This window comes from Desmodus rotundus, chromosome 11 (genome assembly GCF_022682495.2).
Source record: "Desmodus rotundus isolate HL8 chromosome 11, HLdesRot8A.1, whole genome shotgun sequence".
In the NCBI taxonomy this organism is placed as follows: domain Eukaryota; kingdom Metazoa; phylum Chordata; class Mammalia; order Chiroptera; family Phyllostomidae; genus Desmodus; species Desmodus rotundus.
Window position 1 is genome coordinate 102,051,014 of NC_071397.1, and position 23,227 is coordinate 102,074,240.

The window sequence follows — 23,227 nt, forward strand, 5'->3', positions numbered from 1 at the left end:
TGTGGAGAAGGGCGCAGGTGAAGGGTGCAGGGAAGGAGGCGGTGTCTGGGGCTGAGAGCGGAAGGGAGAAACCCACAGGGAGCACCAGTTGGTCAGAGGGCGGAGGGGTCGGGGACTCGGAGCGGCACGGAGAGGAAGAAGCGCTCAGAAAGGAGGTGGCATGCTGCGTGGCCGGCTTCTCGGAGCCTCTGGAAGGCAGGAAAGTGGAGACCCGGGCAAGCACGCGTACTGGCTGCGAGGTGGGCGGGCCGCACGGACAGCCCCGCCCAGCCCGCGCAGTCCTGCGTGCAGTCCCGCGTGCATGGGGCCACTTCGAAGACCCCAGATGGCCAACAACATGCAAGTCGCCCGTGTGCTGACGGCCTTCGCCGTGTCACCCAGGTGAGCCTTTGGAATCGAAGCGCGTGGCCAGGCGGCAAGTTCGTGACAGCAGTGCGTTTATTTAGAAGCGCCCACTCTGCAAGTTCCAGACCCGCGGGCTCGGGCCTGGCTGCGCGCGCACGGACCCGGGGCAGTCCGCCCACCAGCGCGGAAGTGGTTGGTGAGCCCGTGGAGTTGGGCCACGCCCCTTCGCGCAGGCACCCGGCTCGGGGACCACTGCGACCACAAAGCTGGGTCTGGGCTGCTGCTTCTGTGCCTGTAAGCAAGTTCGGATGGTCTGGACGAACCCTGCACTTTTTTCTCCTGCACCTGCCATTAACTGGTTTGTTTTTCACGTGTGCTCTTCACCCTGCTGATGAGGATGAGGAGGTGGGCTGGGCATTTGATCGAGTGGGAGAGAACGACAGGAAAAATAAAAGTACGCTATGCCTCCTCTCCAAGGGCCTCCTCGCTACACGGTGGGGAAACATCACCCACCACCGGGGAGGCCATCCCAGACGCCGCCCCCGCGCATGCGCGCCCCCGCGGGGAGGGGCCGCTTTCACATCTTTGTCTGCGTCTCAGCGCCCTGGGCCAGTTCGGTCGCCTCCCGCGCGAGGGGCCCGGCTGGGCTCCGGGCCTCCAGCAGCTCCACAGCCCCGTAGGCCAGCATGCTCGCGCACAGGACGCCCAGGAGGACGTAGAGCTTGACGCTGACGCACAGGAAGGTGCTGTACCCGAAGGCGATGACAAAGCCCAGTGCCTCCCAGAGGCGGTAGTTGGCGAAGGCGGCCTCCTTGGTGCTGTCGAAGAGGACCCCGTAGAGGGCTGCAAAGGAGAGACAGTGAGCGCGGGCGCCAGCCACCATCCTCTCACCTGCTGCTGGGGGCGGGGCTGCTCCCCGGCCCCCACCCTGCCTCCGGCCTCCTCGGCAGGATCAGGACCTTTCGCTTCAAAAAACAGAGAATGTTATGCGGTGGATTCTAGGGCTGAGAATGGCGACACGCCCCTGCAGTGAGGACCGCCCCACGCATAAGAAATGCGGGACTCGTGACATGCCCACAGTGGCGACCCCGTGTGCAGCATCCCTGCCAGGCCTCCGCACTGACCGCCCGCCAGCTGGTGACTTCTCCGGTGCCCTGACCCCACCCTCCAGCGGCCGCAGGGCCCCCCCACACCTTCCACACCGCTCACGGTGCGTCCCCACCTGTCCCCCCGCGGCCCGGGCACTCCCCAAGTCGGGGCCACTCTGGTCCTCAGTGATGAATTCTTCTTGAATGGCTAAGTGGACAAAGGGATGGATGGTCACTTCATGTAGTGAGGAGGGCACCAGCAGGTGGAACACCAAGCCCGTGTCCTCCATTCAGACACGCCGGCTTCCTCCCAGGCACTGACCTTGACCCAGACACAGCAGGTGAGGGTGCCGTGCCGAGCACCTGTGTCCCCTGCTTAGAACCTCACGCAAGCCCCCTGTCCCCTGAGCCAGCAGAAGTGCAAGTGGAACCACACCCCAGAAGCCCACAGCGCTGGGGGCGCTCAGAGAGCTGGGTGCAGCTGGAGAGCTGCAGGGCCAGGTGCCAAGGAAGGAGCTGCGCTGCAGACCCCCGGCCCGGCCACACGCACCGGCTCTCCTCAGGCAGGGGCAGCAGCCAGGACACCGGCTTGTGGGGGACTGGCCACCGCCGTGTCTAGTCCCCAGGTGTTTCCTGTGTGAGGGCCACACGTGTTGTCTGTGGGGAGGAGGCTCCCTCCTGGGCCAAGGCCGGCTCCCTGGGCCCTGAGGCATCTCGCTAAGCCTCGAGCTGCCGGGAGCACAGAAGGCCATCCGACGCCCCTCCCCTGCGCCAGCCCGAGGTGGGCCTGTGGGAACTCAGGGCTAAAGTGCCATCTTCATCCCCCTTGTGTTTGGCCGCCACCCAGACCCAGCCTCTCAATCACTGTCTTCCTGTGCTGTCCCCCACGCCCCAGCCGAGGCACTCTCAGCTGCAGCCCATTCTGTCTCCTTGTGGGGAACAGGACCGGCCGGCCACCCACAGGCCTCCCTGACTCTCCAGTCACATGGGTAGCGCTGACCCCACACCCAGCCCCTGTGGGGGCTGCCCCTCTGCTCCTGGCTCTGGGCACTCACACTACCCCCACGACCCATCCCTGCTGCTCTGCCTGGCGTGGGTGATGGTGACCTCTTTCCTGTCCCCCCCAGCTTGGCTGAAGAGTCCCCGGGGACACTTCCTCCCACAGTCCCCAGGGCCTCTGACCCCCTCCCATGTGGCTCCAGGCTCCCGGCCACCACCCTGACCGCAGCCAGCAATTCTGCTGTCCTGGGATGGCCCCTCTGGCCCTCGGCAGCTGTCCACCTCCCCCCCATGCCCCACCATGGACCTCAGAGACAGCCTGACAGCCGAGGCCATGCCACCTGACAGCTGGACCTCAGGGCCAGATCCCAGCTCTGCCCTCACAGCCACTTGCCACATGAGGCTTCTCCGGGCTCCAGGGTGTGGGGAGAGGACAGCGCCTACCCAGGAGGACCGCTGAGCCACGTCTCACTGACCAGCCTCGGGGACAGGCCGGCTGTCTCTGAACAGGGAAGTGAGCTCTCACCAGACATGGAGCCTCGACCTTGGCCTTGTGGACCCACAACTGTGAGAAGTAAATGTCTGTTGAGCCCCAGTGTGTGGTACCCCAAACAGATGGGCACAGCCTCCCAAATCCAGCCTCCTCTGCACCACAGCTGCGCCTGGACCACCTCCGCATCTCCCTGGCGTCCTCGCCCCCTACGGCCTCCACTGCTGCCCGGGGAAGGAAGGTGGCCTGGGCAGCGACTGTCTGTGCAGGTCACTCACCGTTGTTCTGTGTCTGCCAGACAGCGTCGGCCACACCCCACAGGCCAGAAAACACGAAGAACACGGCCAGCTGGTCAGGGCTCGGTCTCCAGAGCAGGAGGGCGATGATGCACGACAGCTGGGTGACCGCACCTGGCGGGCCGAGGGAGAGAACCGTGGGGGGTGAGGGCCGCGCCCGCAGCCAGCGAGGCCCCGCTGTGCTTGTGCTGAAGGAGGCTTGTGGCCATTTCGTGGTGTGAGCGGCGTTTCCCTAACACACTCCAGACTGGCTCTGCAGGCGCACCTGGCACTGACCGCGCCCGCCATGTGCGTGCCCTTCGCAGAGCTTGACCTTGACTGCTCACTCACCTGTTGCCCTGCAGACCGTTGTCAAGGCGGGGGACAGTGGGGCCACGCGTCACAGGGGAAGGTATTGTCTTGCCTGGGCAGAGGAGGCCCCGAATTATGAGGGTTCAGGCCCAGTGAGGGAGAGGGCTTCTTCCTTAGGGTGATGGGGGCGGTGTCTCCCCCACTCAGTGGAAGCTGGTCTTCAAACGGGGCGGGGACAGGCGGGGAGGCCAGCTGGACCACCCCGGCTCCCTGCTTCTGGCTTTGTCCTACTGGGTCGCGTTTCTGTGGACGCCGCGTCACACAACGGCTCTGGCTGCTCCTGAAACTGCTGGCCACTCGGGAGGTGCGGGGGCACATGGGGTCCCCTGAGGCCATGTGGCCTTGGCATAGGCACCTCCCTTCCCCGTCCTCAGTTCCCCCACCGGCCAGCGGGCAGGGCCCTGCCACAGGGTGAGGGGAGCACAAGGCCAGAATGTGCAAACCGCTTGGCCCTGGTCGGCTCTGTGTCCGAGGCCCCTCAGACCTCGGCCGGCAGCCGGGGAACTGTTTCGTCAACGCCCTGGTTTCTCATTACTCCCAGTGTCGCTCATCCTTCCCTTCCCGAGAGAGAGAAGGTGATGCATGGAGTTGGTCGGCTTTGAAAGATCCGTCTTTCTGCACCAGATGAGTACAGCCCACATCCCTCAGGAGCTGTCCCTGACTCCCTGCCTTACCCACGGCCAGAGGACAGGCCAGGGCATTCCTTTCTGTGCCGCACGAAACCCTGAGCTCACCCCAGCCCCGGCCCCCGCACAGTGGGGCAGCCCAGCACAGGGGTCCCGTCCCCCGCACACCCCCAGGGCCAGCCCAGCAGCGCCTGGTACACGCGGGCCGGTTCCTGCTGGAAGCTGGCCATGTGCCCACCTACCGAACACGTAGAGAGGGATCCTGCCCGTGTACTGGGACACCTTCCCGTACAGCTCGGAGCACAGGGAATTGGTGGCCGAGAAGCAGATCATCACGTAGCCCACAAACTGGATGCCCAGGGCGCAGGTGGCGTAGGACTGAGGATAGGCACAGAGCTGAGTCAGAGCCTCCCGGATGCCGAGTACTGGGGGTCGGGGTGCAGCTCAGTGGGTAACTGTGATTGGGGACCCAGTCATGCTCACTCAGGTCTGCTGGGGGACAGCAGTCCTGCTGAACTGGCCGGAACCCTCTGTGAGCCCAGCTCCTGTGCAGAGAGCAGAGCTGACCCACGTGAGGCACCCCGGGTGTGTGAGAGCTGGCAGGGCGGGCGGACAGGTGTCTGCTCTGCCGGCGGCCCACTGAGCACTGACCCGGGGTGACCCACTGAGCACTGACCCGGGGCAGCCCTTCCTACTCAGCCGGCGAGACAGTTAAATGGGGGCAAGGGAGGGTGAGCCAGTGGGTGCCGAGGAGTGGGGGCAGGGCTGTGTGGGAAATGGCTGAGCTTCCACCCACAGGGGCTCTAAAAATGGAAGTGTCCTCCTTGGGGGGGGTCGGTCACTCAGTAAATTCAATAAACATCTAATTGCCTTCCCTCCTGCGCCGCCCACCGGGTCCCCCCCAGCAGTCGCCCGCACGCCCTACCCTGGTGTAGTCCCCCGCCAGGAAGGCCTGCTCGAACCCGCTGTACGTCGGCAGCAGGACCAGGAGGCGCAGGCGCCTGTCTCTGAGGAGCCTGAACGTGGACAGCAAGGCGGACCAGACGGAGGGCGTCTCGCCTTCACTCCGCTGCCGAGTGTCCTTCAGGGGGTCCAGGAGGAGCGCCACCAGGATGACCGCCAGGACTCCGCTCCCTGGAAGGACAGCACAGGGCGGCGGCGGCTGTTCAGGGACGGAGCCACCAGACACAGGCTCCACTGTCCCCTTCTCCTCCTCCTTCTCCAGAGGCGGTGGCCAACCTCAGACCCCAGCTGCCGGCGAGCCCACAGGCCGCGCCAGACCGAGACTCAGCCTGCACCGCCACCTTGGACCCTGCACACGGGGTCGCCCACGCACCAGTTCTGTGACTGACTTGTGCCCTCGGGCTCTCACAGCGCACCCGCCACTGTAGGCAGTGTCATGTCCAGGGCACGAAACACCAAGCCTGCGGGAGACCCTGGGCGCCTCGAGGTCCCATCCTGGCCCCAGACCAATAGCCAGCCTTCCCCTCAGGATCATCCATCTGTCCGTCTGTCCACAGCCACCTTCTGCTTCCTGCTCCTCCCACCCCGATTTGGAGGACTGTGGGCACCCACCATGGTGCGTCCCCTGCACTGGGACGTCGGGCGTCTGAGGACAGAAAGGAAGCTCCGTGTGAGCGAAGATGGGAGCGTCCCTGAGAGGAAGGGCCAAGAGCGGAGCCAGGTGCAGGTCTGGTTCCGGGCTGCATTTGCTTGTGATGGTGAGGAGGGGCCTGAGACGTGCTGGCTGACCCGTGCTCCGCACCCGCCAGAGAACGGAGGACAGTGTCAGTGTGGCTGCCCGTGGGCCTGGGCACCTGGTGGCCAGGGACCACGGCGACGGGGCACTTGTCCCTTTCTCGATGTTTGCATGTTGAACTGTGTGAATGGGCTTTCTACGCAAAGACGAGTAAAGACAAGTACTTCTTTCCTCTGTCAGGGGACGTCCCGAGTGTCACGATCACAAAGCGACAGCGAAGTCGCTCTGTCCTGGGTGGCTGTCGCCGTTACACACGCTGCCCCTTCTCTGGAGGCAGGACGCGGGTTCGTTTAGTCTGACGGGTTCCTCGTGTGAAAACCTTTCATCCCCATGCCAGGGTGGCCGCCTATGGGCTCCACGTCTCTGCCCGGAAGCGAGTGCCTGGGAACCGCAGGTGGACTCAAGTGCAGCGACAGTCCTCCCTTCTCCCGATTCTCACCGCAGCAACTCCCTCCCCCCTCGAGCACAGCAGGCGTCTGTCCTCTTCTAAAGGTGACCTGGGTCACTTTCTCTCTTTACTTCCTCTCACCAACTCCATCAATTTCTCCCGTCTCTGAGAGCCGACAGGAGCCTCCGTCAGCCCACGGGATGGCTGCTGCACATACCGGCAAGCCATCGGGCATCGCTGAAACCACGCAGCCGGCAGCCAGCCTCGTCTGAGCTGTTTGCAGGAACGGCATGCCAGCCCTCACACGCACCTAGGACACTGCTGCCGGCACAGTCCCACTCAGCGGAGCATTAATCGACTTCCAAGCGTCGTTTCTGGAAACATCAGTCCTTTGCCGCAGTCCACGGTAAGGCTCAGTAACAGAACCCAGTGTATCGAATGCCGTGTGGCAGCCCACAGAGCTGATGCCCACCGAGCTGCCAGGCAGTGTGTCACCTGTGAAGCACACTCCCAACCTAGCCTCGTTACCTGGTGTGTGTGATCACATGGCGTGTCCATGGTCCACTGTGTGGCCATGGTTCCTTCCCCACTGTCTCTCTGGTGGGGCCTGAGCATCCAACAGGAGGCTGCCCACCCCCACCAGCCACTGCCACACAGGGCCTGTGAGAGGCGGGTCACGGAGCCATGTCTTCAGTAGGGATTGCGTGTCCAGGCTGCCCCGTGACCCAGAACCGTCTCGAGGGGCAGGGTTGGGAAATTGCTGGTGTTGCCCAAGTAGCGTCCTGAGTTCTGAAGGGACTCGGGGGAGGACTGAGCTTGGCAGTCCTGGAAATCACTCCAGGGAGACGGAGGTCTCTACCTTTCATCATTTTTCCTGCTTTCTCCTTATTTTTTGGTCTCCATGGCAATGTGGCCTTGCTTCAAGGAAAGAGACTGATGAGGCCCTGCAAGGGAGCCAGGAACCGAGTAACAGGAGACACTCTTGTCTCGTTTCACGTAACCTTTGGACTTCAGCTCCCTGTGGTGCCGGCTTCTCGGAACCAGGGATGGGTGTGACCAGGGAGTCAGGCCCAGCATCTGCCAGGGGGCACAAAGGGGACTGGAGGGTATGAGAGCTGGTGACACTGTGGGGAGCCTGGGGACGCAGACACTGCCCATGTCCATGGCCTGAGCTGCTCCTTGGGGACACACATGGCCAGCAAACTGCAGTCCGGGACTGATCCTGCCCCCTGCTGCTTCTGCACACAAAGCCTCCCTGGAAAATGGTCCAGTCATCCCACCTTGTCTGTCGTCTGCTCCGGGGAAGACAGCCCAGCCGAGCTGCAGCAGAGACCTAAGGCCCATCCCAAGGGCCCCTGGCCTGTCGCTCCCACATTCATCCTCCTGCCACGGGCCCCTGGTTCGGCCTCCCTGCCTCCAGCACCCTCCTGGCTCCCCTCCTCTGCTCGTTCTTCAAGACCCGGCTGGGGGACCTCCCCCTGGCCAGCGTAGCTCCAGAGCCCGACCCCGCACAGAGCTCAGCTACACATCAGTGGGGAACTTTGTTCAAAGCACTTGCATCGAAGTCCGGCTGGGTGGCCACGCATCTGCCTCCTTTGCTGGGCTCCGAGCTGACAGCAGGTGAGCCCCTGTCCCCCCGGGTTCCGGAGCAGAGAGGGGGTAGTGTCTGCCAGAGCTCACTCTGCTTCATCCCCATAAAGTGGCTGCCGCACAAGGGCTCACTCCAAGCCTCTGACGCAGAAGTGACCTTGAAAGAGAGCTGCGTGGTGGCGGCAGCCGACCATCGCCCCGTGGAGACCCTGCAACCCGGCCACACCGGGGAAGCCTGGGCGCAGTCCCACCCATCCACACACGCCACGCCCTTGCTCCTTAAGAGCCTTCCACAACCTTTATGAATTTCAAATGCAAGACTGACCCAAACTAGTTTCAATTCCCTCCAAGATGCTAACCAGAAACAAAACTTTCAAGGCGCCCCCTCAAAGGAGCAAAGTCACTGAGGAAGCCATTGGCACAGATGTCTTCCGTTGAGACAAGCCCCTGAGGATAAGGCTCCTTCTGACAATCCACCCCTTTGAGGCCCCATCTTTTCCGTGGGGTTCAGTGTTTGTGCCCTCAGCTGCCCCGTGGGCAGCCCTGAGCCTGCGCTGGTGCAGGGCAGAAGGGTGCCCCACGCTGGCCTCTCAGCAGGGGCCCCTGGAGGACAGCCACAGAAGAAGATGACCCTGCGTAGGGACTTTGCGTTTCCAGGTTGCTGGACGTGGCTGAAAGGCAAGCAGCCCCTCCTCTAACGCCTGGTCCACCACGAGCTGTCCAACGTGGCGGCCGTAGCCCAGAGAGGCCACCGAGCACCGAGAGGTGGCTGTTGTGACTTAGAGCGTCTTTGCAACGTAGCTGATTAACATTCAAACAGATACATGTGGTGAATGGCTATGGGGTTGGCCTGTGCCGAGGCAAGAGGCTTCCATCCTCCTGGGAAGCTGTGACCATGGGTCAGCGGGTGCCCGATTTCCTAGGAGACCCGAACCCAGTCCGGCGGGCCACGCTGGGCAGGGGCCTCTGGGTACAGGGAGGTGGCTTGCGTGCTGGGGGGCCAGGCTTCTCCAGCACGGGACGCAGCTAGGTTCTGCCTTCCGCAGGACTCCGCCGGGTGCTGCGGAGCACGTACCTGTGTAGATGCCCAGCAGGATGTAAATGAGCTCCTGGGAGGGACGCTGGGTGCTGTTGTTGGGCTCCGTGGCCATCAGGCAGTCCCGGGCCCCGCAGGACTCTAGCTGCTCCTCGGAGATGGGGCCTGTGTGTGGGGGGAGGGGGACAGGCGGTGTGAGGACACAGGAGAGTTGATGGGACTGGGGACACGGGGAACGGAAGGGCCCGGGGAAGGGGAGTGTGCACACCCCCCCAGCCCGGCGTCAGGTTGCCCAGGGTCACAGGACACGGCTTGTTTGACCAAGGGTCTCAGAGTGCGTCCCCCTGGGGCGCAGGTCTGTGTGCGCCATTCTAAGACATTCCAGACACAGGTGTCACAGACATTTGTTACCCGTTAAATCACTTCCTGACATAAGTACAAAGTTTAAACTTTTTAAATTAAGAAGAAAGAACGCCTGTGAGAATCGACGTCGGCGTGCCTGGGTTCTCACTCAGGCTCGACACCAGCCCCGTGACCTTGGGCAGGTCACTTCTCAGTGTTGGCCTCCTCATCCGAGAAGAGAATAGAGTGTGAACTCTCACATCGAAGGAGAAGAGAGGGAAGAGGGATTTTGACTGCGGAGTGTCCCAAAGGTGGGGCTTTCTGCGGGAGACGGGTGGACGGGAGGACCAGAAGGAGGAGCTAGAAATTGTCCTGGGACAGTCAGAGGGTTAGGACATGCCCTTTGTTAAAGGTTTCCTGCAGGAACTGATAAGACTCACGTCCACTGCCCTGGTTTAGACCCTCAGACACCAAAGGGTGCAGGGGTGCGCTTCACAGCCAGGTCTGGGCCAGGCCTTTGCACGTCCGGCGTAAATGTTCAGTCCAGGAATGAATGGTCTTGGGTGTGACATTTAAAACACTGGTCAGTGGCCCTGGCCGGTGTGGCTCAGTCGGTTGGGCATCGTCCAGTAAACCAAGAGGTTGAGGGTTCGGTTCCCAGTCAAAGCACATGTCTGGGTTGTGAGTTTGGTTCCCGGTTGGGGCGCACACAAGAGACAGCCGGTCAGTGTTTCTCTCCTCCCTCCCTCCCTCTCTCCTCCTCTCTCTAAAATCAATAAGCACGTCCTCGGGTGAGAGTAAAAAAGTCTGCACCGTGTCCACGTTCCCTTTGACAACAGCTTCTGCACAATATTAAAATCCCATTAAAAAAAGAAAAACCAAACTGAACAAAAAACTCTGGTCAGTGGGTCAACTCGTGAGGAAGTGAGTCATTCGAAGTTGTTCTCACATGATCTGAGAGGACAGCATTGACCCCATAGACCCAATCCCACGGGCAGCGGCCTCGGCCTCCCTGGGGAGGGGGCCATCCGAGTCAGTGGGGACCCTCCGGCCCACCCACACTGTCCCGGGGGAGAGCCAGGAACCAGGTGACTCTGAGGCTCAGGCAGGCTGAGCACCACGTCCTTCAGGCCTCACGGGACCCTCTTGGGGGTCCTCCCCGTGCCCATCTCCTTCTACCTTGAGTGGGAGTCTGGCCGAACACCAGCGAGGAGATGAGGTTGCCCCACACACCAGACGACTGGAACACGAGGAAGAAGATGCCGAAATACCGGGTTACCACGTCTTTGCCCGCTTCTCCTGCGGCCTCCGCATAGGTGTTCCCCATGGTCGTGAGGTAGGTGCCCTGAGCGGACCACAGCGGCGCTGCCCCGAGGCCCAGCAGGATGGAGGTGGGCACCAAGGTGTACCTGTGAGGTGGGACGGAAACGCAAGGGGCTGCTGTCCCCTCCGTTCTGCCCTCTCCTGGGGGAGGAGGAAGCCTGGAGCTGGCCCGCTGGAGGCCTCCTTACGTTCACGGACCGGTTAGAGGGAGGGGCTTGTCTCCTCCAGCCACCGTTAGTCTCAGGGAAATGAGCACGGTCTCAGGCCATGTCCGGTTCAGGGTCATTGCCAGAGTGAAAGGCAGAGCCAGTGGCCTCTGTGTCTGAAGGCAAAGGCCGTGTGTGGGGGTCACAGGCGAGGGGGAGGACCTGGGTACCCCTCCCAGCTTTGCTCACAGCAGCGGTGGCAGCAGGGGGGAGTGGACGGGTCGGCATTGCCCTCCTCAGGGAGGCTTCTGCGTGAAAACCCCACGGTGACCAGGAAAAGGGGAGTGGGGGCCATCACAACTGTGCATCCTGGATGACGAGCAGAGTCCCTCGCAGGAAGGCCTGGGCACAGGGCACGTGGCCCGTGTACTCAGAGCTTGGTCCCTGAGGTCCCTCCCCTCCAGGGAGCAGGTGGAGCTTGGGTGGGGCACATCCACCCTCTGCACCAAGGGGGCAGGTACAGTGTTTCCTCAGCTAAGTCTCCCTGAACCCGCCCTGGGGCCGTCGTACCTGGGGCCATTAAGGTCCCTGGTCACCAAGAGGGAGGCCACCCAGGCCTGGGGCAAGGTCAGCCCAGGGGACCTCGGAGGGCACAGAGCCACGCCACAGTCCTGTGCGGAGCCCAGGGGTTTCAGGCGGCCGAGCTCCTCCTAAAGCGGAGCAGCGGGCAGTGCTGGGCGAGGGCCAAGTGTGTGCCACCGCCCGAGGAGAGACCTGGTGCCGGGCACCGTGCGGGGAGTACCAGCTGGCATAGAAGTTGCCCAGGGAGAAGGCCACGTAGCAGCTCATGGCGGCAACGATGGTCCACTTGCAGCCCAGCGTCCTGATGAGCAGCGGCGGCAGGAACATGGAGGACAGCAGCATGGCCCCGTAGAGCGTGCTCAGCACCGCCACGCCCAGGCCCTCCTCGCTGTACAGGCTGCTCTGTGGGGGCGGGGTGGGGGGGAGCACGCTCAGTGGTGCCTGGGGCCAGCCGGGTCGGGGGGTGGGGGGGTGGGAAGGCAGGCGGGCCCGGCTCTCCGCAACCCCTGTTGTCACCCAAGGGCAGCGGAGGCTGCCAGGGTGGACAGCGTGTCCAGGTCCCACGTGATTGACTCATGGGAAGCTCCATGTCACGCTGTGTGACCACGCTCACATTCTCCGCTTTCCTGTCATCTGTCCCTTGAGAGCCTCGCGTTGCCTGGTAAGAAGTTACCAGAGGTCAAATGGGGACCCTGAGCCAGAGCCTTTCTCCTTATCTCACTCGGGGAGGCTGCTGAGGAGTGGGGGAGGGACCGGGGACAGGGCTGTGGCTCCTGGATGGTGACAGAGCTGCCAGGTGTCCACAGCACCAGCGACCAGCCCAGGACAGCACTAGGTCAGCCCAGTGGCATTGGGAAGCCTTCTCTAGAAGGACCGAAGACCACAAGAGCTCGGGGTGGGGGTGGCAGGGAACATGAGGAGCTGACCTGGGAAGGGGAGAGGGGCCAACGAGGGGAACTGTTCTGAGGTGACAGAGAACAGGACACTGGGCTGCGGGCAGGTGAGGCCGGAGAGCTGTCCAACCAGACCCTGGGGGGCTGGGGAACTGGATCGGATGGTTCTGCTCACAGAGCCCTGCGAGAGAGGGAAGCAGGAGGTGACACCCCTCGGCTGGACTTGCGTGCCAGGGCACAGTGAAGGGGAGAAGGAGGAAGTGGCGTCCCCATGGAGATCTGGGTGACAGACAGGAGTCAGTCAGTAATAGCGGCTGCCGAGGCAGGAAGCGTGGAGAGGTGCACCGGGTCCCGGGCAGGCTCATGGCCAGGTCTGGGACCCCTCCAGGCTCACGGCCATCTTGGCCTCCACTTTGGGGCCCAAGGATAAAGCCGGCCAGAGGGAGTGACAGATGGGAGCGTCCGCAGTGGCGGGTGCAGCCGCTTCTGTCCACGTCACCAGGTTGTTTTGTTTAAGCCGGTCCTGGGGGACGGACACCGTCGCCCTGGTCTCTGCAGCCCTGGTCAGGGGCAGGGGCGACGTGGGTCCAGAGGGCCTGGTCGAAGGGCAGTGTGCGCAGGTGGGCAGGGCGGCTCCAGGCCCCAGTCAGACGTCCTCTAACACCTCCTTTTGCCTGAGGCGGAGGGGACCACGCCCAGGACAGGGGCTCCTGGCCCCCTGGAGTCCATCGGGCTGGGGGACCTGGTGCGGGCGTGTCGTTGCCCTCGGGGCTGCACTGCTGTCCTCCCGCCACTGTCACCCGGTCCCGAGCGAGCCACCCCCTGAGCTGGGGTCGCAGTCACAGCCTGAGAGCCGCCCCCCACCTCCCCAACCTGCACAGCTCTCCCCTTGTCCCTCCCTCCTCCGGCGTCCACACGCAGAGGTCCCTTGCGTCATTCTGCTGAGCACCTGAGGGTTCCGACCCCATGGGGAAGGCCTGCACCCAGGGGAGCTGCCCCCCCAGAGTTTCCCTAGTGGGGGGTTCCCTGTGGGCGTGCACTGTGTCACCAAGTCCTTCCGAAAACACACACTCCTTCCAGCGTGTAAGATGGGTGTGCCGAGCGCCCTAACATTTCACAACAGGGCCCAGGATCCTGGGGGCTGTGCCTACAAAAGCTGTGAGCTGGCCGGGCAGGAAAGCAGGCTGCCACCCCGTGGGCCGGTTTCCAGCCTCACTGTCGGCCGTGATTCCATCCTCTCTGAGCCTGAGGGGAAACAAGGCCAAGTAGGGGTTTGTGGGGGAAACCTGCCTGCGGGAATTCGAGGCTGAGCCCCAAGTCCAGAGGGTTTGCCACTGGCAGTGAGGACAGAAAATCCGGGCTTCCTCCTGCCCTGCGCCGCTGGTCCCAGCCGCTGCGCTTCTCTGGTTCACTCCTGTGCGCACGGAGGTGGGGGGGGGCGCGCTCCGTGCCCCCCACTGACAGCCACGCAAGACCCCACGCACGTGTCAGCAGAAACTCTAAAAACGTTTTCTTACAAGGCGGCCCCGAGGCCACAGGGCACCACTGTGGGAGAATGAGGTTCCCAGGGCCTCCCGTGCGTCTCCTTCCCGACCTGCCTGGGATTCCTGCACGTCTGATTCTCAGACAAAGATGAGACCCAAACTGCGGCTGCCTGGGGCAGGGGTAGCACAGCCACGCCAAGCACCCGTGCCTCCAGCCCCAAGGCGGGGGAAGGGAATGTCTCAGCCAGCCCTGAAGGCAGACCTGCCCTCCTGGTCCAAAGGTCAGACACACGCCCTCGTTTTGCAAACCCGCCGGGCTGGGCCAGAGGCCTGTCCTGGGGGACCGAGTGTCCACTCCACCGCCGCTCAGCAGGGTTCGGGCTCAGCTGCCCAGTGGAAAACCCACTTTCCTCTGGCCTGTGGCTGCAGGGCCCTCGGAGGCCGAGGGGGCATGTGGATTGGGCACATACCTGCAGGCTCTGCAGCCCCCCATAGGCCGTGAAGAGGAGCAGGAACCCCAGGGAGACCACGAGCACATTCCTCAGGCTTCTGTCCATCGTGCTGGTGGCTGGCGCTGGCCCTCCGAGGACACAGATTCGCGGGGTGTCTGGAACAGATGCAGTCGGGTGCAGGAATCGGTCTGTACTCCGCCGCCGCACTCCGCCACGTGGGGTGGAGGGTCAGTCACGAGGCTGCGGGAGTTGACGACTCGGTAAAGACAGACACCACAAAGCACCAGGGTTACCCATCTACCTTCGCTGCAGTCCACCACCACCGCTTTCCAGCAGGGCCAAAGGCCAGGGCTTATCAGCCTGAGTGTCCTGGTACTTTCCCCCGCTAACTTCTGCTACATACAGTCCCTCCAGGGCAGCGAGGACTTCACGTCCCAGAACGTAACCACACATCACGTGACGTCGTGAACACTCACCCTTGTGCACTTGTCACGGTACCTGCCACAGCGAGAGAAACCCTCCATGGTGCGGAAGGTGAGATGAACCTCGGCCTTAGACAACACAGCACACACCTCGGCCTGAGGACATGTGGGTCCCCTGAACGCGCCATCCTGACTGTGGCAGCCGGGGGCTGAAGTGTGGGCAGCTCAGAGACGGAAGGCTGCACCCCCTGCAATAACTGGAGGACGCCCACGCGGCCCATGACTGACCACGCGCCTCACACATGTCACTCCCTGCTGTCCCACAGTTGAACGCCGAGCCACACTCCCAGACGGGGCGCTGGCCTCAGAGGGGCTCAGAGACGCTGTGGGTCAGGCCCGGGCACCGCAGTCCAAGGGAGCGTCCTGCGCTGCCCAGTGAGGCGAGCTGCCTTTGAAACATGGCTAGGGCAGCTGTGGGACTGAATTCATAATTGCATTTAATTGTCACTGATAACCATTCCAATTTGAGTAGCTGCACGAGGCCGGTGGCTTCTGTACTGGACGACGCCAACCCAGAGTTTCAGCAACCTAACCCGTATCTCGCAGCTAGTAAGCTAGCGAAGTAATTGTTCCATCCAATTGTTTGGAAAAGTTGGTGTTAGATCCTTTCTGAAGTTCTGTGAAGCCAGGTCTTTTCTCTAGTTGGGACCAACGAGGCAGGCCTGATCGTGCTGGGCCAGCGAGCCGGGGCAACGCCTTGTGGAGCCGCGTCACCCCATGTGACCAGCCCTGTCCACGGTCAGCTGGTGTCTCCTGACAGGCCCCACGCTGTGTGAGGGGCCTCCGGGTCTCCCTGTCCCCGCGGGTCCCCTCTGTCCCTGCCCCTCTCTCCGTCCTTCCAGTCAGGATGGAGTCACAGTTGCTCCCTCGCTCTCCTGCTGGGCTCTTCCCCTTTTCCCAGCTCAGCAAGGGTTTCTGTTTCACTTATTTAAAGTGTCTTTTTAAGTTTCCACATCTCACGCCCTCCCTGTCGGCAAACTTCAGTGTGTTCTCAGTATCTGCGAGTCTGCCTCAATTTTGTGGGTTCATTTTTGTTGCTCTTTAGGTCCCACTCACGAATGAGGGCACATGGCACTTGTCTTTCTCTGGCAAATGGCAAGGTTTTGTTCTTTTTCACAGCTGAGTGGAATTCTGTTGTACATACATGTATACACACGGCTCCTCGGTTCTCACGCTAATCTGTTCCGGAACTCATGACGAGTTCTGAAACCGAGGAGCACCGAGGTGTGGCCACACACAGACACACGCACACACGCGCGCGCACACCTGTCCAGAAAGTAACCAGCCACAGACTATGAAAAATAGAGACGTTTATTGGAGAAGATACAAGATAAAAGAAACATTATTCATTGTTCATTGTTCAATGGTGCCTCAGTCCCCTTCAAAGCAGGCACCTTGGCACCTCACACAGTTCTCCCCATCGCCACCAGCTGCCCCGACGTATTTTCCCAGATCTCATCCACGGTCTGAAACCTCTTCCCTTTCCAAGGTGGTTTTAGTTTTGGGAAAAGCTGGTAGTTCTGGAGTCCCCAGACCAGCCTCTACTTCTCACTGCCAGTGGCCAATCTTTGTTGCCTGCATCCCGCACACGCTCAGCATTCTCAGGAGCTCTGCTTGCTGCAGGCCTTCCAGAACATGGGTGACTTCCGACAGGTTCTCGACCGTCTTTGAAGCATCTGTGCCTCATATTTCTTTGCTCTGCACTCTTTGTATCATCCCTGAAAGCCTTCCGAGTCATCCTGGGAGTTTCCACGGGGGAATGTTCGTGCTTAACACAAAATCTGGTGCGGATTCGTTGCTCTGCTCACTGTCATTTTGAATGTGACGGCCACACAGTACACACGCTCACTCAACGGCGTCTACCACCCCCGCTGACAAGTACAGTGAAGTCGTCATTGTTCACACATGTGCCTTCCAGTCCACTCTCCTTGGTGGCCAGGTGACATCGCTGTGGCACAAACCGTTCTCGTTAGATGAGCAATGGTGGACTCTTCCCAGACAGACCTCGTAGTACATAGCACATGCTACTTTTCCACTAGTTTCAGCTTTATCAGCAAAGGGCACACCTCAAATGGCTGGACAGGTGAAGGTAAAAATGACTCAAAAGATGCTGACGTCCTTTCATGCCTTAAAGTCGATGTCGATACTGTATCACTCCGAGGAAGAAAGGTGATTTTGTAGAACTGCCTGAATTCTCGGGATCACCTGTTGGCTGTTCAAGAGAGAGACGCAGTGGCCTGTAGCGGGGAGAACCCTGCTGGGGGACCCCAGCCATTGACTGTGCAGAGCATGTTCCCGGTCACTAGGTGTCACTGTCTCATCACTGTCTCGCTACCACACCATCACCAAAGCCAGGGGACCCGAGTGTTGCAGGCTCACGTTTTAAATCAGTCAACTTTTTGGAAAGAAGAGAAAAATTGCTCTCATGTGAGGGAAGGGTAGTCAACGGTTTTCTCTGTTAAAATAAAGCATATACTTCCATCTAAGTCAGTATGAAAATGTGTGGAAAGGGGATGGAGCGAATACTGCCCCAGTCAGGAATTCCACGCTGTGGGGTAAGTGTGCTTGGGGCTTCAAACGCCTTGGCACAGAGCTGGCCTGAGAAAGCGTCTTCTCTCGGCCAGCACCCCGGAGTGGCTGCCACCGAGGGGCGGCTGGCGAGCCTGCTGGCCCCTCACTGAGCCGGAGGCTGCGACCGGGAACCTGGCGAGGCAGCCCCTCGGAGTCGAGGGGCATTTCCTCGGGGCCCGGTCCTCCCTCCGCTGCCCCACAGCGCAGAGCGGGTGGAACAAAGCGGGCGCCGTGGGCCTGGGGGACAGAGACCCTCCCCGGGGCCACGCTCCCCTCAGAAGGGCCCAGCACTCGCCCCTGCACCCTCGCACGTCCTGCAGCCCCCGAGCCTCGGCGAGCCAGGGCCTTCCCTGCCCTCCTGCCCTCCGCACCCGTTTCTCCCTGGGACGGACACGTGAGCTGCCCAACCCTTCAGCCCCATCGCCCATGGGCATCCGTGGGACCCTGACCCGCGGCAGCTGATGTCAGCCACGTGCCCCCCACACCTGGCGACGCAGAATGAGTCAGAGTGGGGAAATCTCCCCTCCCCACTCTGCACTTGGAGGGGTGGCACAGGCCCCAGTTTAGGGCACACTGCACACGCGTGTGCACAGACATGCACATGGACTCACACATATGCACACACACCCTCGCCTTTGTCCTCCAACCGCAATCCCGTCTCCCTTTCCCCTGAGCCTTCTGCTGGCTCCCGTGTGGAACCGATTCCCACAGTCACCCCACAGCTGCCGGCGAGGGCCACCTGCCCTGGGTGTCAGTCTGGGCCGGGTGGTTACGATGCAGGAAACGCAGAGAAAACAGTCATCAAAGGCAGCCGTCCAACACTCGCAGACGGGAGGCTGCTGTTCCCGCAATAAAGCAGGTGCTCGGTGGAAAGCGCGGGAGGGCGGTTCCCTGTGGGTCACAGCCCTGAGTCTCTGCCAGGGGCAGGGGGAGCACCCAGCCAGCCCAGTGGCCGCCCCCGCTGCAGGGGCGCCAGCCCCAGCAGACGCTCTCGGCAGAGAATGGAAGCCCCAGCCTGCAGTGGGCCCGCGGGGGAGCGCTGGCAGCTGAGGAAGCTGGAGATCAGCAGAGGGTAGCTGCTCCACGCTGCCCGGACGAGGGGCAGACGTGGTGGTTGTGCCGGAACTTTCTAGGCAGTTTCCAATCTATTGTTTTGTGCCTGGCAAAGCCACTGGGATGTGAAATGACGTTGGTCAAACTCCAAAGATAACTTGTGCCTCTGCTACCACGACGCACAAACATTCGGAACATCTGACATTCGCACCCAGCCCACCCGCCCCACCCCGTCACTGTTACCTAGAGCCGCAGCCCGCTCCTCGCCGGCCACTACTGTGCCACTCAGCTTCTTCACTCCGGAACCGTTGGACCGTGGGGCCGCGTCCGCGCCTGCTGTCCTTTGCAGGCCAGTAGGAGCCTGGGGAATCATTGCGAAACAGCAAGCCGCTGGCACCAGTGGCCTGCCCTGCTTGCGACTTATTGTCCTCAGCAGTTGCTTATCTGGCACCACCCAGCTCTGGGTGAGACTTGCTGGGAGCCGTAGGAAAGCTAGACAGAAGAGGGCTGGAGTGACTGAGTGGGAGCGTTTCTGAACACTGAGCATGAGCTCGCTTCAGTGAGGATGCACACACGTGTGTGCATATTGGAATGCAGATGGGGAGACATGCACACGCATGTGCGTGCACAATGGCATTCCACGCGTCTGCTAGGAGGCTCGCAGCGCCCCCCCTGTCCGGGCAGGAGAATTGGCACGGGAGGGACCCATGCCTTCTTGCCCTCAGATGCCTGTGGCCTGTTTCCACATTTTTGGAAAGAGCACAGATTTTAAAGAGAACACAGATTTTACAGGAAATACACTTTTGCACAAAAATCTCATTATAAAGAACTCTCAAGATTGCAGTAAAACTGCACCCTATTTTTAGGCGTCTGATTTCCATAACCGGTTCCCCCTTAGCTTCCCTGGAGCCCCGCCCACGCCCGTGGTTCACAGGAAGAACGCGGACTGGCGCGCAGGCCTGGGGCGTGGGGCCTGGCCTCCGCTGCGCCCCCGCCCCACACACCCACACACCCACACTGCCCCGTCCCAGAGCCAATACCCCATGGCGCTGTCTGTGACCAGCTGGACAGACAGAAGACATTGGCAAGCAGGCCTGGCGGGGGGCTCCACTGAACCCAAGACAGAAAATGTGCGGCCAGAGGAGCTGCCCCCGACCTGCAGTGTGAAGCCTGTGGCCGGGGACACTGCTCCCTGCCCCCGTCTCCACTGCCTCCCCTCCCCGGGCGGCACCCACATACCTGCTTGTCCTGTCCAGTCAGAAACACGCCCTGCCTTCTGAGACGGGGACTCCCACTCCTGGGAGCAGCCACCGGGCCTGGCCTTGTCACTAAGCTGGCTCCTCCAGACTTGCCTGCCTCCCCACACCCATCTCTCAATCACTTTTCCGAGGGGTCTCGGCCAGGCTGGGGAGTGTGGGGGGAGCCCTGCTTTAGAATCACATGTCCTGGTTGCTTCGATCTGTTTATCCAAGATGAAGTCGGCCACCTACCTCCCCCTGCACGCCACACCCCCCGTCCGGGTCAGTAGGGCCTCCAAGGCCTCGTGGTCTCACAGGGCACAGGTGGCTTCGGGGGAGGGAAAAGGTTGCTAATGTGACCTCCGGGCTCCTTCGCAGGTGCTGTCCCGGGCTCCTTGGTACGTGACGTCCTGGGCGGCCGGGTGATTTCCGGGTCGCCTCGGCCCATACAGAACAGGTCTGTTGGCTGGTGTGTCCTGAGGGATGCCCAGGGCTGGCGTTGGCATTGGAGGAGCTTCCCTGTGAGGTGAGACTGGAGATGAGACGTGTCCCTTGTTGCTGTCCCCTGGGCTCCAGGTGAAGGCGTGCTGATTGGCGCTGCCAGGATCGACGCTGGTGACACAGGTGACCTGGTCCCGCCACTGCCATGTGGGCCGAGTGAGAAAACTCACATGTTCATTTTTTCTCTTCTTCAGCCCTGAGCCCGGAGCACGTCCCAAAGCAGAGTTCCCAGGAAAGGAAGGAGCAGGAGGAGCCAGCTGAGTCGGGCACCCCCTGGAGTCCCATTTGCCTGGGGCGGGCTGGGGCGCTCCCAGAGCACCGCCTGGCAGGGGTCGATGTGGCCGGGAGGAAATGCCCAGCAGGGGTGGGCAGGTGCTGCTGCAGAACCGGCAACGCCCGGGGGGCTTCTCTGCAGGTGGACCTCGGCCCCCACAGCCGCTGTCCTTTCCGTGCGAAGCCAGCAGGGATGGTCCCACGGATACTGAATAATAGTATGAATTTTTAGAAAAAACATTTGTAAAGGAAGAAAATGGAAGCTGGCGAGATGGCGTTTGATGGTAGAACCGGGGCCCATGGCTGAGCCTGAGCCCAAGCCCATTTCCGGACCACGAGAGCCCCTCTCCACCTGCCACCGTCCTCGGCAGGCCGTCGTCGCTCTCCTCTGGTGCCTGGTGTCCATCTGCAAGGCACCCATGGACAGGGCCCCGACACGCATGGCTGCTGACCACTGTCAGCTTGTTCCACTGAACAGGAACAAGCCCTGCCCTCGGTGGTCCCGGAGGGGGCCGTGCCGGGCCCTCCTCACAGCCCAGATGGCCCCCACACTTCGGGGCCTACACCGTGGCTCCCCACCCCCAATAAAGGCCTCCTCCAACCCTCGGACCTGCATGCCGGCTGCAGGAGCACAGTGAAAGCTGACCGGGGAGGTTCCTGCCCGGGAGCAGGCGCCATCCTGAGGTGGACCGCTTCCCGAGACCCCGGGCCTGGATCCTCCCCTCCGGTCTGAAACCTTTCCTCTTCTGCCTTTTCGTTACTTGGTGCTTCTCATGGTCAGCGCTCGCAAGGACAGTGCTCCCTACCTCTGTCCCCTGTGGCCGACTCCCCTCTGGGCCACAGCTACACAGCGAAGTCCCTGCCAAGGTGGCTGCAGGTAATGGCATTGCTGACGGCCACCCCCGGGCTGAACAGGGAGGAGTCGCTGCCGCAGCCAACAGCTCCTGCTGCCCTGACCCACCCGCTGCTGTGGCAGCCAACCCAGGAGACTGATGCACAGGCCACTCGGCTGGAACAGGCCGAGGCCCTTCCAGGTGCCTCCTTAGATTCGTTTGCTACCAACGGGTTTATGTCCTGGTGCCCTGGCTCAGGCCGTGGCTCCACCTCCTGGCCCCCTCCCCCCACTGGCACGGCCCCTGCCCGGCGCCGTGTCCTCTCCTGGGGCTGAAGTGCGTGCCCCCCACCACCGGCAGGACGCCGCCTGCACATGCCTGGCTTGGAGACGTAGAACAAGATGAACAAGGAGATAAACAGAGAAGCGATTCTTCCATGGCCTGACCTCATGACCTGAGAACTTTGTCACAAGCCAAGAGCAGGGTCACTCTGATGGTGCCGAGAGGGGCGCCGACACCGGAGTGTGGCCTGTCTGTCGTGCATTGGAAGACAGCAGAAAAGGGGGAGTAAGTGGATCAAACAGGGAGGCCCCGGAACGAGCCCTCCTTCCTTCACAGCCCAGGAGGGCAAAACGAGATCGAAGCCTGAGCTGCCTCAAGCTGAGGAAATCAAGGCCAAGAACAGATTGTCGCAAGCGGCCAGCCAAGCATCTAGGACAGCCGGTCCACATTTTGCCTCCACCATTTCCCATTCAAGCTCTTCCCCGAGCTCCTGCCAATCACAGCGATGACTTCTGCTCGGCGCTGCCCTGTTTGAGTCCATTTTTGCTAAAGTAAACTCTTGAACTTTTCGGTGTGCCTCAGTTTACCTTGTCGCAGCACCTTCCCCATGTCGCCCGTCCGGGTCTCCACCCGGGGCAGAGGCTCGGGAGGTGGGGAGGGAGGGAGTGCATGGGCACCGACCTCGCCCGAGTCCCGGTTTCAGCGCCCACCTGACCCCACACTCTGCTACCTCGATCGCAATCGTTTATTCCGTCCCCACGGGGAAGGAGGAAAATCCCGAATTTCTGCCTCTCCGTAAGGAGGACACTGGCCTGGCTAGTAGAGGCTCAGCGCTGTGGGTAGTATTTTCCTGTCCCCTGCCAAGTGCTCAGCTGGAAACTCTAACGAAAACGGATTTACAGGAGAGAAACAAATGGACATTCATTAGCGTGTGTACATAGGAGACACTGGGGGAAGCGAGTGATTCCTCAAAACGGCTCAGCACGCATGCAGCCTGCAGTGTGGGCGTCAGCAAAGACCAGAGGGAGAGGGTGTGGGGGAGGTGGGTCCTGGGAGCCCAGCCACGCCCCTCAGCACACGTGGGGCTGCTCCACCCTCTCTGCCACCGCCTTCACTCCCCTGGGGTGGGCCAGGCCCCTTCCACGCTCACAGATGCAGATTTCCTTTACAGAACGTCCCTGTGCTTCTCAAAGTTATCAGCTCAAGAGCTCTTATGCCAAGAGGTGCACCAGGGACAGGCGCCTCTTGGTGAGACAGCCTCTGTCAGGGTCGGTGTGACCTGCAGCCGAGCACATTCCTGTTTGGGAAGCTCGCTGACTGACGGAAAAGGGCGTCTGTGGGAAGTCCCCCCACGGGGTGACCCGAGTGTAAATCCCCACCCAGGCAGGTCATGGTGTGTGACCGTGCCCCAGGCACAGAGCTGCTTTAGCGAAGGCCGAGCTTGGCCTTGAGCAAGTCCCGCCTGTAGTTTCTGCACAGCCAGGTCGGCACACTCACGAGATGCTGCTTGCATGCCTTCCTTCTCCATCGCTCTCGAGATCTGTCTGCTGTGCCGGTAGCACCGCGGGTGCACTATCCATGTGGTACACACACACACACACACACACAGGCATACCCACGGGGTGTTTCTGGGGTGTGCGGTGGTAGAAGGAAAAGAATTCGTTCCTCCCCTCCACGCCCACGACTCAGGGGCATGTCAGAGGTGTGGACGGACATGGGTGTTGCACTAAATCGTAAATTCTTACCCGGGGAGGTCATGTGGGCAGCCACGCCCCAGGCCCGTGACTCCTTTAGTGAAGGTTTC

The 23,227-nt window shown here is 61.7% G+C and overlaps 1 protein-coding gene across 7 annotated transcripts; it reads right to left on the minus strand.

Moving 5' to 3' along the window:
- UNC93A (unc-93 homolog A) lies at window positions 1-23,042 on the minus strand. Of its 7 annotated transcripts, XM_053914345.1 has the most exons (11): window positions 19,787-20,280; window positions 19,536-19,700; window positions 18,540-18,657; window positions 14,209-14,430; window positions 11,582-11,763; window positions 10,490-10,719; window positions 9,008-9,133; window positions 5,121-5,329; window positions 4,438-4,573; window positions 3,201-3,332; window positions 1-1,188 (listed from the first exon to the last, which is right to left on the minus strand). In XM_053914345.1, the coding sequence occupies exons 4-11, from the start codon at window positions 14,293-14,295 to the stop codon at window positions 923-925; spliced, it is 1,368 nt and encodes a 455-aa protein (XP_053770320.1). In that variant the 5' UTR covers window positions 14,296-14,430; window positions 18,540-18,657; window positions 19,536-19,700; window positions 19,787-20,280; the 3' UTR covers window positions 1-922. The 7 variants fall into 7 exon arrangements, with proteins under 7 accessions (XP_053770320.1, XP_053770317.1, XP_053770322.1 ...); XM_053914342.2 differs by lacking the exons at window positions 19,536-19,700; window positions 19,787-20,280 and adding an exon at window positions 22,921-23,003 and having other exon boundaries at window positions 14,209-14,345; window positions 18,540-18,788; XM_053914347.2 differs by lacking the exon at window positions 19,787-20,280 and having other exon boundaries at window positions 14,209-14,345; window positions 19,536-19,643.
- Window positions 23,043-23,227: the final 185 nt, after the last annotated feature.